The sequence below is a fragment of the Hippocampus zosterae genome, chromosome 6, assembly GCF_025434085.1.
Source record: "Hippocampus zosterae strain Florida chromosome 6, ASM2543408v3, whole genome shotgun sequence".
NCBI classification, from domain to species: Eukaryota; Metazoa; Chordata; class Actinopteri; order Syngnathiformes; family Syngnathidae; genus Hippocampus; species Hippocampus zosterae.
The window spans coordinates 13593018-13606790 of record NC_067456.1 but is presented as its reverse complement, the minus strand read 5'-3'; the positions used below and the strand labels follow the sequence as shown (position 1 = coordinate 13606790).

The 13773-nt window shown below is 42.8% G+C and overlaps 2 protein-coding genes across 8 annotated transcripts in view; one reads left to right on the top strand and one right to left on the bottom strand.

Moving 5' to 3' along the window:
- Positions 1-8557, top strand: part of smtnb (smoothelin b) — a 48211-nt gene extending 39654 nt beyond the window's left edge. For 3 of the 7 annotated variants that reach the window (XM_052067606.1, XM_052067612.1, XM_052067613.1), the window contains 10 exons: positions 1298-1468; positions 1722-1797; positions 1951-1992; positions 2537-2716; positions 2832-2894; positions 3008-3080; positions 3413-3589; positions 3668-3794; positions 3945-4096; positions 7390-8557. In XM_052067606.1, the coding sequence (XP_051923566.1) occupies positions 1298-1468; positions 1722-1797; positions 1951-1992; positions 2537-2716; positions 2832-2894; positions 3008-3080; positions 3413-3589; positions 3668-3794; positions 3945-4096; positions 7390-7549 (1221 nt within the window). In that variant the 3' untranslated portion in view covers positions 7550-8557. Of the gene's footprint in view, positions 1-1297; positions 1469-1721; positions 1798-1950; positions 1993-2536; positions 2717-2831; positions 2895-3007; positions 3081-3412; positions 3590-3667; positions 3795-3944; positions 4097-5840; positions 6020-7389 lie in introns of all 7 variants that reach the window. The other 4 variants (XM_052067608.1, XM_052067607.1, XM_052067611.1 and 1 more) reach the window with 4 other exon arrangements.
- Positions 8558-9535: 978 nt separating this feature from the next.
- On the bottom strand, positions 9536-12578 carry selenom (selenoprotein M). The gene is made up of 5 exons (XM_052067663.1): positions 12370-12578; positions 10829-10864; positions 10710-10744; positions 10270-10348; positions 9536-10103 (listed from the first exon to the last, which is right to left on the bottom strand). The coding sequence occupies exons 1-5, from the start codon at positions 12460-12462 to the stop codon at positions 9867-9869; spliced, it is 480 nt and encodes a 159-aa protein (XP_051923623.1). The 5' UTR covers positions 12463-12578; the 3' UTR covers positions 9536-9866.
- Between the last annotated feature and the right edge of the window lie 1195 nt (positions 12579-13773).

Genomic DNA, 13773 nt, shown 5'->3' with positions numbered 1-13773 from the left:
ACACCTTAGACACTGAGTTTGCAAATTGTCTTAAACATGACTTATGCACAAAGGCTCTTAGATTTTTTTTTTCCCACCCCCCGCAGGCCCACACACATTCTGTCTTTGCGAAACTCAGAGGCCTTGTTTGGCCGTGCTGCAACTCCAAACATTCTTTGTCAGTCAAGTGACTTTTTTCCCACCCAGCCCCAGGGGCCACAAGTTCACAAAGATTTGCTCAACAGTGATCATGGCTTGTCTTGCCTTTGTCCCCCTCTGGAGAGACCTGGTCAGGCCGAGGCCTTCCTAGAAGAGTGGTGGACCGGGATGGAGACAGCTGTCTGAGCTATATCTGGACCTGGACCTGATTATGGCAAAAGCACAGTGGCCGCAGCTACAGTGGTCTTCCACAGGCATTCGGCACCATGTGAACATTTTGAGAGGTGTTTTGTTTAGGATTCATGGTCGCTGGAGATATTTTGGTATACCCCTTAAGGCGTTTCCCTCTCTAAACAACTGCGTGAAAGTACTTTCATCATCTCAAATGCTTCCCACAATGTTCCCACTTCCAAAAAGTACACCATTTATTGTACATAAAACTTCATCAGGTTAATTTAGAAGTACATTTACTTTAGTCACCAATGACTGGTGTATTTAGTTGTGGTACTTGCATGTATGGGTAGGGTAAGGTGTAATTTTGTCATATTACGACTATGGCTTTTTTTGTGATCTGCTTTTAAATTATTTGTTTGGTGGACAGAATGTTTTTTTCATCGTGATTTTTACTTTATTAGTACAACCTTTCAATCTTCCATAAAATTGGCCCATGTTCTCCGGTGTCTAATGGTGTCACATAAACAGTCAGTTCCCGGCTGCTCGGTCACATTTAACAAACCCAATGTCAGACACACTTAATGAACAAGTGACCATTGCCTCTCTTTCTGCCATGGCCCGATGGAGCAGGGGGTGGAAGAAATAATGAGCTAAGTGGAGTGGGCAGTCTTTGTCCGAGAAGAGAAGATTATTAGGAGGGAAAGATGTGGGCTTTGAAACCAAGTTCCCTGATTCAGGCCTATTATGGTGTTCACCTAAATCCTTCTGTGGCTATTACTTCGTAAATGTCAACAAACTTTGAATGTGTTTTCTTAACATCACCCTGGTCTCATAATGCTGAAACTTAGTCTGTGATTCAGACTTGGAGATTCGCATAGTATCCAACTATGGTCACAGTTTAGCAATCTCACAATAAATAACAAACGCCCCTTACTCTGCATGTTATTGTTCTCGCTCTTATTGACTTTTATTTTGTCTGGTATAGATGGAGACAGAGCCCGTCGCTGCCTCAGAGCCGGTGTTTTCATCTGGGCCGTCAGTCCAAGTGCACATCCCAAATGGTTCCACAATCCAGGCCAATGCTGAGGAGTCTCCCGGAAAACTGACTGCTGACCAGTTGGCTGCTATAGAGGATGAAGAGCTCCTCGACAAAATGGTACTTCACACCCAAGTTATGATTTTAAATGATTTATACAACCACTTGGTGACCAATACAACAGCTACAGACGTGCGCAGAGTCCGCGTATGTGCAGTAAATCTTGTCAGCTGGGTTATATTTGGAAAATTCACAACTTGTTGCTGTGTGTTGGCACTTTATTATCATCGGAACAGCATGCGTAAACAGTTGTGACCCCGATTGTGTGGAAGGACTAACCTCTCATTGTTACTCTTTGTAACTCTTCCAACAGCTTGATGAGTCCAAAGATTTTGAGGAAAGGAAAATGATCCGTGCAGCCATGAGGGACCTTCGCAAAAAAAAGAGAGGTAACAAAAGTAAAACTAATCTATGATATCTATCATAGCCGAGTACACAATGCCTCTAAAATGCAAACCTCTAAAAATCACAAAGGCACGAATGGGTTGTTCATTGTAAACAAGTTCTGTATTCCCAAATATTTCCACTCACTCTGCTCTCAGAGGCCATGCTGGGGTGCACTCAAGAGGAAATAGGTAGGACAGGTTGGTTTGCAGTGCGATTTATTAGCTCATATGCTTGCATTTTCCATTTTGCGTGTGTTTGCACTATAGCACCGTTGTCCAACACTTGGAATGGAATACATCTGTGTGTTGGCAAAGACAAGACGATAGTTTGATGCATGTTTTTATATTTTTGTTTGAGAACAGTGTTTGGCAATCATCACAACAGGTGTTCTAAAAATTCACGCGTCAACTTCATTCATGCAGCTGACTTAACTGATGTATAAAATTGTAAGTGCATGTTACACTCATTCTTAATAGTCATAACTGTAAAGTTTGGAAGGTCTAAATCATTTGGTACGTCAAAAAATTTGTTCTCGTTCTTCTGTCACGGTTTGTTTTTACATTGCACTCGACAGAAGTCTTCATGCACTTTCCCTCGGAAGCCTATTTATCCTTAATTGTGGAAGTAACAGGTTTTTCATATGTATCGTGTCTCCCTCTCTTTTTGTCCATTGATGACACTGCATCTCCTCTCTCCATCTCCCCCACCCCCTTTGTTCCATCTATTCCCCTTCTTTTCCAGATCAGAGAGAAAAAGAACGTGAGACTCGTCTGCAGGAGCTCCGGCAGCAGAGAGACGAGCGTTCTAACAAAAGTCGCACTGGAGTCGGAGCGGGAGAAGTGGTGATGAGGAAGGTGGAGAAGTCTGCAGATGGCTCCACACTTAGTCAAGTTACCAAGACAGACCGCTTTGCTCAGTCCGGTATTTTTGTCATTTTGCTTTTTCCAAACCTCCCGAAAATTAGGCATTTTATTCAGCCTGTTGAGAATATATGGGCTGCCGATGTCAACTGTCTAATATCAATGCGTGTGCTTAGATGACGGCAGCAGGTCATCTCGCAGCACTGTCTTTGAGGCCAGTTATGTGCAGAAAACAGACAGTGAGTTGTTACTTCTTTCTCGCCTTCTAATCAATTCTACCCATCATTACCTGTACTCTACACTGCATGTTTTGCTTGAGTGTTCTACTAAAATGCTTCTCTCTACATTTTAGGAGGGACGGTCCAGTCTAAGTCATACAGCTATACGTCTTCGTCCTCCTCTAATACAAGCAAAAAAGTAGGCAGGTGAGTTGTTGAAGCCTTTTGCACAATATTATCTCACCAGTGGTCACATGGAATTTGTGGTTTTAGTTTTCCAAAATACACTTTATTTTTACATACTACTTGAGATTGGAACATGGGCCAGAAAGACATTCAATTCAATTCATCCAAAAGGCCACTCGGCAGTTTGAAATTAACTTGCCCAAGCTATGAGCACTTTTGCGCATAACTGCATATACAGTAAAAACAATTTGGGGATGCCCACGGGGCTACAATGCGGTTGTCGGTCACTATGCGTTTTTACAAACACTTTGTGTTCTTTTCCGAATGAAGTGTTATGCATTTGATTATTTCAGTGTGTTTGATCGCGAGGACGAGTCGTCGTCGTCGTCTCGCAGTGGCGGGTTGGCTGCGGTGGAGCGAAGGCAGGCCGAGAGACGCAAGGAGCTGATGAGGGCACAGACTTTGCCCAAGACCTCGGCCATGCAGGCCCGCAAAGCCATGATTGAGAAGCTGGAGAAGGAGGGAGGCGGGTGAGCCTAAACACTGAGATGGACTAACCAAAAAAAGGAAAGAACAAGCAAGTATTGACATCAACTCTCCTCTTTAAGCCCGGGACATCCGGTGGTTTCCAAAGTAAACAAGGTTCAGCGTTCCACCAGCTTTGGTGTACCCAACGCTAACTCCATCAAGCAGATGCTGCTCGACTGGTGCCGTGCCAAGACTCGCTCATATGAGGTGCGCATCCCAGCCACGTGCTCACCACTCTCCTTTCATGCCACCCATTGATCTGAACCTGCTAATACGCCCTCGGCCGGGATAATATCGAACTAGCCAGGGAATGTTTCCATCACTTAACTCGTTTTTTTTTTTCCTCTCCCCGATCAGCATGTGGATATACAAAACTTTTCATCTAGCTGGAGCAACGGCATGGCATTCTGCGCCCTGGTACACAACTTTTTTCCAGAGGCCTTTGACTACAGCTCCCTGAGTCCCAGCAACCGCAGGCATAACTTTGAGGTGGCCTTCAGCAATGCAGAGTGAGTTCAAACATGTGACTAGGTTGACTCAGTCGCTGGTGATTGACCACTTCAGCGCTTTTGTGGTTTCTGACATGGATAGAGCATGTACGGTATGCTCACCCAATTCAGCCTTATGGACAGCAGAACTTGGATCTACAACTAATATATGCACTCATGGGCTATGAGATCAGTTACATCTGCACAGTCTGATAAGCTAATGCAAGAGTGACATTAATTACAATCAGAGATATAGTCATTTAACATGTCTAGGTTTGCGACTTGCAGTGGTATAGAACTGCTCTGCATTCAATTGAGAGATGCTTTTTACCTTATTTAGCTACGCAAGCGACGGACCTAGAAACAAATGTGTCAGCCAATGTTTTCATATTTTGAAATCGAATGGAAAATGCATTAAAATGTCAAGCCAGTGCAATGCCCTTTTTACACATTTGAATAGAATTCCTTTTTCATACACGGTGTCCTCAGTTTATGACAGTACCGTCCATCTTGGCATTCAAAGGCTACGAACTGTCACATGGAATAAGAAAGGACACTCGAGTATGGCTTTTTTCATTTGATTGTTTTATATTTATGACTAAGTGTTTTTAAGCCACGAAGTGGTTTGAGTCATTACAATTATGACCTTTTGGGGTTATGAATGGCGTACGAGCTAGTTTGCACAGCTGCAGCCAAATACATCAGTACGTGTCTTAAGAAGGCATGCTTCTTACTTATTGTTTTGTTTGTTTGTTCTGACTTTATTGCATTAGCACATGGTCCTACGACTACAGCAATTATGACTTCTGTACAAATTTGTGTTACATTGCTGTTGCAGGGACTGAACTTGGTCATAAACAGCGGACTCATACAGAAGCAAGTTATACAATAACTCAAAATATAATTGAAATAAATAATCAAATACAAATTTTAAATGATATTAACCCTTTCAGGGACAGCGGTTACTACAGTGGACAGGTTATCAGTTTACAGCGTGCATGAAAGGGTTAATATAAGACTGATTACCACGGCTCTTGTACTCTCATCTCCTTTCTAAACCACAGATCTGTAGGCAACTCCCCCTGCCCCCCCCAAAAAAATTGGTCCCCCCATCCCCCATCAGCCATGCAATATCGTCTCCCTTCTTTTTTCTCCTCTACCCACGCTCATTTTAATTTCTCCTGTCATCATACTATACCTGTGATGTCACCCAAGTGCACCATGCCACACTGGTTCATGGTTTATGGATTGTCACCTGACACAGTCACCACCTGTGTGCTTGTGTGTGAATGTGCACTCTTCACATGTACTGAGCCCACTTGTTTTCTTGTGGTTATTTGGAGTCACACACACACACACACACACTTCGCACATACACGCGTTTCACCTTACTATGAGTAGTCGTATTGTTCTAATGAAAAAAAAAGGCTAAATGAGCATCGCCTGACGCTCATTTGACAGTTTTGTTTAATGTCTCTTTGTGTATCCTATGCTACATATGTATGATGTATCGTGATGTTTAAGAAGCATGTCAACACATTGTCACTTGTGTGATCACTGCCAATGTAATGTTTGTTTGTCTCTCTGCTATCTCTGTCCACTGAATCTGTATTATGGCTGCTCACTGCATTATTTGCATTATCTCCTTCATGTCTTTCCCACCTGTTGTTGTCCTCTTTTTTCATCTCATTTTCTCTCCATTCCTTCTATCGTTTGCCTCCTCCTCTTTGTCTGTGTCCTCCTTCCCGATTCTTTCCGGGCGCAGGAAACTAGTGGACTGTCCGCAGCTGCTGGATGTGGATGACATGGTGAAGATGCGCGAGCCTGATTGGAAGTGTGTGTACACATACCTGCAGGAGTTCTACAGAGGTCTGGTGACCAAGGGCCTGGTTAAAACCAAAAACTCATCCTAAAGGCCCATCCGAGCCTAAAAGCGGAGCCATGGTGAGAGAGGGAAAAGGAAGCCTCACTGTGGTTCTTCTCGACCAAGGGTTGGTAAGTCCGATCCGAGAGCGCCGCTTACCTGCCTGTTTTGGAAGTGTCTCTCCTAAACACACCTGATTCAAATGATCAGCTTATCAGCAAGCTCCGTAGAAGCTAGATAACGAACCTGATCATTTGAATCATGTGATCGAAGGAGTGAAACTTCTAAAACAGGCACGACAGCCGCGCTCTAGGACTGGATTTGCCTCCAGCCATTCTAGACTGTGCGTGTGTGTGAGAGCTGTGCCGTTCAACGTTTGTGAGGAAACTTCTTTACAATAACATGTTTTATGCGCCTCTACACTTTTAGACACAGCATTCTGATTGTGTTTCTGAATTTGAGTTAAACAACAAAATCCACCCATTTTTGGTCATTTCAGAGTGCGGCCATTTTGTCATTTTCTGTCAACTGAAAATGACATCACAGTTGCTTAAGGCTCAGGTAACCACCAGTCACGGCTCACCTGTTATCTGAAGCCATGATTGATTCTTACCTGAGCTGTGAGCAACTGTGATGTCATTCTCAGTTGACAGAAAATAGCAAAATAGACAGAAATGGGAGAATTTTACTGCTTAACTTGCATTCCACAAACACAATATTAATCTGAAAGTGGTGTTTAGACTCGTGGGGCTGCATAGAATATATTAATGTAAAGTAAATTTGGGAGGTTGACTTCCCTTGAAGAAAAGAACCAAACATGGTATGCTTGTGTCTCTTTGTGCATATTATCCAGACTTGAAACTGTATAGGCATCCGTCCAGGTCGACCTGCTCTTAAACACTCTAAAAGGAGTAAATGTATCACATTATTTCAAACAGACAGCTCTGGAGACAAAACAGAAAGGGGGGAAAATAATCATCTGCGAGTTTGTGTTGTAGCCTGTCGTTTCTTTTAATTCAGTGATAGTTTACATCTGTTTATGCATTAGACTATTAAACCCTTTTAAAGATGCTATTAAAGAACGAATGGTTGACTATGGCCCCTAAAATAGGAAATGACTTATTTTACAAAGTTGTTTCTTCTCATGCAGTAGGGCAGACTGTATGGCTTGGCCATTTTTGATTGGCTGCATTGTGAAGAATGCTGAGATACAAGTACAGTCCTGCATTATGTTTGCATACTGACACCATGTGGTCAAAATGTGTAGTGCTCACACGAAGTAGTCAGCAACCAGATTCGTTTTTGTGTGGCCTGCAAGCAAATTTGGTCTACTTCAGCCCATTTACTCCTTCAAATCGAAAGACTGTTGTAGTTCTCGCGTGTTTATCTCAAGTCTAGCTAGTCGTCATCTCGCTCATGCTGTGTGTCTTTGAATGCTTCCCCCCTGCAGAACATACGCCAACTGCATGCCTTTGCTGGAAGTGGAGGACATGATGATCATGGGAAACAAGCCCGACTCCAAATGCGTGTTCACCTACGTGCAGTCTCTGGTCAACCACCTGCGCAGGCACGAGATGGCCATGGGTCGGCCCTCCGACCTTTTGACGTAGGTTTGGTGACTAATGTTGAGCTTCGGTGTGCCGGGTCGCATGTTCGCTAACGAACAAAGGCACGGTGGATTGTGTGTGAGTTTGTTCAATAATTCCGTCAGCAGTGTTGGTGTTGTGCTCTCCTGGATAACATCACATATATAGTTTCTAACAAGATCCTGTTGAAGGAACTAACTTTAAACGTGCCATTTTCAAAACAGTCACCCTTTTTGCTACTTTTTAAAATTTTCAATTCAGTCATATATAAAATGAGTAACACACAGTAAGAGAGGCAATGATATACACAACTTCTCTTTTTAACTTATTTATACATCTATTTTGTATTGTGTCATCGTTCCCACCAAACAAGAATTCTTGTGATGCGTTATTGGCATCTAATGTTGGTACTTTGACATTTTGGACCCAACTCCTTTACTCACTTTATTATTTAAAGTTATTGTCCTTCTGGTGTCACCTAACATATTACTATTTAATGCATTCGCACTGGGTTGTTTATTGTAGTACATATACATCTGTATTCATATCGATGTAAGCTGTCTGGTCTGCAGTGCTCCTGAAAACAAGCATCAGGTTTGGACAAAACTTATGTACTGTGTGTGTCACAATGACAAATGATCAGTGATCTTGCCGCCACCATCACGCTTGTTTATTCTTAATGGGAGGGGGCAACTATTGGTAACAGATTATTTTTTTTTAATGGGGGGGGGAGGGCTGATGAGCACTAGCTCTCAGTTTAAACAAAACACCAAACATGAGTGCATGTGTATATTTTACAGGTAAAAGAATTTTCAAATGTTTTTTAATGTCTACAATGAGCAGTGTTTTAAGATCTTGGTTGGATAAAACTAAATGTATTCACTCTATTCTGTAGCTTTTGACATAAGATGAAATGCAATCCCAGTGCTACCAACTAAGACAAACTTTCCACACACAAGGCAGGGAGTGTTGTACATAAAATGTTTCTGTGCACCGCACCTCAATGTGAATTCATTAAAGCAGGCAAACCAATTTTTTTGTGTTGGATTATTTCTCGGGGGGGGGGGGGTAAACATGGTATTCTGCAACCGATGCAGTGGTGTAAGGAAAACTCCTCCTCAAATGCTTTTTTGTGGAGCTTTTTTAAGTGAAAATGTAGAATAGAATGAATTAGCTGAAAATTGGACTACTTCGTTGCAAATGTATTCTCAAAAAAGAAAACGCGTATTTTTCAACATCCTAAGGCGAGCTCAGGGAGGACAGAAACCTCCCGCGGAGCAGAAGGGCAAAAGCTTGCTTGATCTTGATTTTCAGTATGAGTACGGACCGTGAAAGCGCGGCCTCACGATCCTTCTGGCTTTTTGGGTTTCAAGCAGGAGGTGTCAGAAAAGTTAGCACAGAGATAACTGGCTTGTGGCGGCCAAGCGTTCATAGCGACGTCGCTTTTTGATCCTTCGATGTCGGCTCTTCCTATCATTGTGAAGCAGAATTCACCAAGCGTTGGATTGTTCACCCACTAATAGGGAACGTGAGCTGGGGTTAGACCGTCGTGAGACAGGTTAGTTTTACCCTACTGATAATGTGTTGTCGCAATAGCAATCCCGCTCAGTACGAGAGGAACCGCAGGTTCAGACATTTGGTGTATGTGCTTGGCTGAGGAGCCAATGGTGCGAGGCTACCATCTGCGGAATTATGACTGAACGCCCCCAAGTCAGAATCCCGCCTAGATGTGCCGATACCGTAGCGCCGCCGCCCCCCGGTTGGTCAAGGTTAGCGGCTCCTGCCGCGCGGAACGCCGTTCGACACTGGGCTGGGGTGCGCCCGGATGATGGGTGCCCCCTCTCCGGTTTATCACACCGCATGTTTGTGGAGAGCATGGTGCTAAATGACTTGCAAACGACCTGATTCTCTGAACTAATTATTTCACGAGGCTCCTCAAATGATGGGCCAATTTATAAACATGCCTATACTCAGCCCAATTGTAATCAACTTTCCCCTGTAAAGTCATAATGCATTTGTTGTAAACATTTTATTCCTTTACAGTGGTGACACTTGAATCTTGTGTGCAGCAGCCAACCCACAAGTACATGTAGCATCAGCCTCAGACCAATCAGCAGATTTTTAGTCTGCGGCTTCATTAGGTAGCTCAGTGAGTCGGAAGCAGACACAAGAGGACACAAGTGAGGCGACCTCAAGATAGCCAACACATAACCGAGAATGACAAGTGATATGCTATGAGCCAATCAGTGCAGAAGAAGAAAAAATAGTGAAGCAAAGAGTTTGTCCTTCCTCTTTTACAGAATCTGATGGCCTTGTCTAGCAGTCCCATATTGTAACATTGTTATAGGTCAAGGTGCTTGGCCTCGGGTTCAGGCTCTGAGGTGGCAGGGGTGTTCTGAGTGACCACAGAGGCAGTGGCGGGCTTGTACTCTGGCTCATTTTTAAATGGGCTGTCTTTGGCGGGAGCAAACCGGAACTCTTCTGGCACTTCGTCATCTGCTTGGAGCTTCTTGTAGAAGCCCAGTTTGCCCAGAAGCTCGTTGATCTCCAAGCGTGTCATATCAGACAAGGCGATGCGCTGAGGAAACAATACAACACCAAGGCTTAGATCTCCTCAGTTGCTAAATAAACCAAAATATTACAATATAGTGCATGTTGCCCAAAACAAAACTGCAATCACAAGAATTAACATTTTACTCTCCGTGCGTGTGCATATGACATCTCAAACCCAAAATGGATTTTACCTCCAGCTCCTCATAGTAATGGTTCAGGAGGACAAGCTCAGGGTCGGCCCCAGGAATGTGCTTCATCACCAGGTTATGGCTGAGGGAGCGCAGGTCAAGGATGGATCGATAGATGTCCACTGATGATTACATACAGTTCTGTGCAAAAGGCTACTATGGTACTTTATTTGGTTTGATTAATGTCATTACATCACTAGATTGTCTCAGTAGAGCACAAATTGTACATAGACAAAGCCAAGATGCTAAAAATATGACAGGCCATTTTAGTTTTTTGTATCAATATTTATTAGTTGGCAGGCTACATTTTAATTGGATTAAACGTATAACCCCTCGAAGGGGAAATTCAGGATTATGGACAGATAGGAGCATTAGTCCGTAGATTTCATTTTCCAAAGTTGAATCTCATTCAGTTGTGAAGGTGTTATTTTTCAAAAGGATACTAAAGAGGAATGTCCTGGACCACAAAGGCCTTGACCTGCACACAAAAGTGGACAATCACTGACATATCTGCCAGAGATGATTGACAACATTTGTGTTATTCCACCACAATTTACGGTACCTCTCTGAGTCTATTCAACTGTCATCCGCCACAAGTCTGCAAAGAGATATTCGAAACACATTTTGTTATGATTATGTCATCAGATTTGTGCAGTAATGCACTACATTTACTACAGAACCATTAACAACGAAATGACAGCAAAGCCCATTAGGAAACAATGTGTTGCAAAATGTCAACCTACTATCTGTAAATCACAATTCACAATCTTTAGATAATATATTCTGAATGGTCTAGTGCACGCTTAGTTGTCAGGAGGTGGGAAAAATCCAACTTCCCAACTTCCTCAAAGACAGCATTAGTCCTGTTCTGCATCAACATATGATAAAGCAAGGTTGCTCAAGTAGGCCTGTTTTTGAGCTATGCTAAAATTCACAGGCTTTGTCCTTTGAAGGCCGCATGACGGCACAACTCGACTTCAGCGCACGTGGATTCAAAATTCACATTAATCGTCTCCGAATTAGCCAGTTTATCCAATCCATGGTGGCTACACAAGGAGCCTTTGAAGCCATCGAAGGACCCTGCCTGCAAATTTAAAGACCACATGTGGTTGAGTCGCGCTGAAAGTGGTGTCATTTGGCTTTCGGAGGACACAGCGCATGCATCTCCCAAGATCTTCCAACCCACCAGACTCAAATGATCAGACCCTGATCATTTGAACCAGGTGTGCTGATTAACCGGCCCAGTTGGATGCCCTTGGGCTTGATGGTGACCCTCTTGGTGTGGGTGGTAGGCCGAAACTAATGATTTTTCACGATTTCACGGGGACTCAAGAATCAAAGCAGCTGACAATGTAAATGACCATAAAGTATCATCACAACATGTTGCCCATGATCTAAAAGTGGACAGGTCAAATTAAGTTCACCCAATAGTGAATTTTAGGTTAATTCCAAAATTTCACCCAAAAGCCCTCAAACTTTAACATTTTGTGAGTAGTGTAGAATTTGTATTAATTTGTGGAAAAGATGCTCAACCTGTTTTATAGAAACGCGAGACTTGGGTTTTAAGTTGCAAGCATTTCTGTCCCAACAATGGTTATAGCACGCTTTGGTTAAACTGTGGAGGCCAGCCAGGTATTCTCCCGAGGAAGTGCATTATGTATTTCAATGGTGCACTACTTCCTCACACCTTTGCTTATGCACGTCGTGTCCTGTTAACGCATTTTCTGCACTTTAAAAGGTCCTGCAGTCCCAATGTAATGTTGGTCCTATATTGCCAACACGTTCTCTTTTTGCTTCTTTACGTCGTGCAGCCGTTTTAGTTTTCATCTACGCGTGCGCACACCGGCATCCATTCACTTATCAAAGGACAAAAAACAAATCTCTGAGCGGTCGTCGTTTACGAGTGAGGTTCCCTACTTACGTCGGAACGCGTCTGAGTCTGCGAGTCAGTAACCTATGCTAACGTAGTAGTCAGATCAAAATAAATATACAACAATGTAAACGTATTTTTGCGCAGTTTGTAATATATGTGTCGTAAACAGAGAAGCTCCTCGTACACCGCTCTCTTTTTCGATCAGTGTCGAGTATTGTCCTGTCCAGTACCTCCACCCTGGCTCGAGCCAGCCCCTCCAGCTTGTCGACGTCCACTTCAAATGAGGACGCACAGGAAAGCAGACTGAAAAGTAGCAGCCACATAGTTCCGAAGCACAACTCACGACGATCCTCAAGGGATGTGGGCGCCGCACACACCTGAAGAGGATGCACAGTTGAAGTGAGGCTGAGGAGGGTCTGGGGGAGGATCAGGGTTGTGCTTGGTGATGTCACATCCGGATGTTGCCACGTCAAAGGTTTTCCACGTGAGAGTGGGCGTGGTAAAAGGCACTGAGGTTCCCATTCCGATACATTTTGTTAAATTAAAGCACATAAAGACAAATATATTTTGTAATCGTTTTCAGTGGTGGTAGAAGTACCCACTCTCTAAAGTAAAAGCACAAATGCAGTACTAGTGTAACAAAGTGGAGATTTAACGCCTGTATTTGAATCAAAATATTTATTTTAAAATATACATTTATTTATTTTAATAAATAATTGTCCCGTCCTTCAATACAAAAGTTTTTTTTACAGTTTGTCATGTACTAGAATACTTGTTTTGATAAGTTGGCACTACTACCAACAAAGCCCCCCAACTACTCCCCAAAAAACGTTTTCCCCTTTTCATGAACAAATAATGATAACCTGCATCAGGATTTTTTCTCAAGTGTTTTTATTACTCTTCAGGTATGAAAAAAAAATCAGCTTCCATTTTTTTCTCAAAATATATTTGCACTGTGATCTACTGGTTCACATGTGCAGAGATCCACGGTTCGATTCTGGCTGCGGCCTTCCTGTGTGGAGTTTGCATGTCTCCCCGTGCCTGTGTGGGTTTTCTCCAAGTGCTCCAATTACCCCCCACGTTCTAAAAAACATTCATGGCAGGTTGATGGAACACTCTAAATTGTCCTTCGGTGTGAGTGCAAATAGTTGATCGTCTATGTGTGCCCGGTGATTGGCTGGCAACCATATCCGGGTGTAGCCCAACAATTGACAACATTCAAAAGCAAAGTAGCTTTCCAAAATTACTAAGGGAATGTACTGTACATTGACAATTAACATTTAAACACGTTAAAATCAAACTTTAAAAATGTTTAAAAGTAAATAAATAGAAGTAGGTTTCTAAAATTACAAAAAGAAAAAATGATTTTTCAAATGCTTAGAAGGTATGGTTAAAAAAAGTGTTTAACCTGGAGTTGAAAGTATTTTCAGTAAGGGCTGAAACACTTCTGTGCAACTCAACTCAGTGCAGCTTTGCCCTGAGTCTGACACCACTGCCTGTGGCCCCAAATGTCTCATAAAAGCTGGTTACATTTTTATTTGGTTTCAAGCAACAGCAAAAAAATATGGATGTTAACTCATCCACATAAAAAAACATCCAAATCTAATCCATTATGATTATTTAATTGCTCTCCC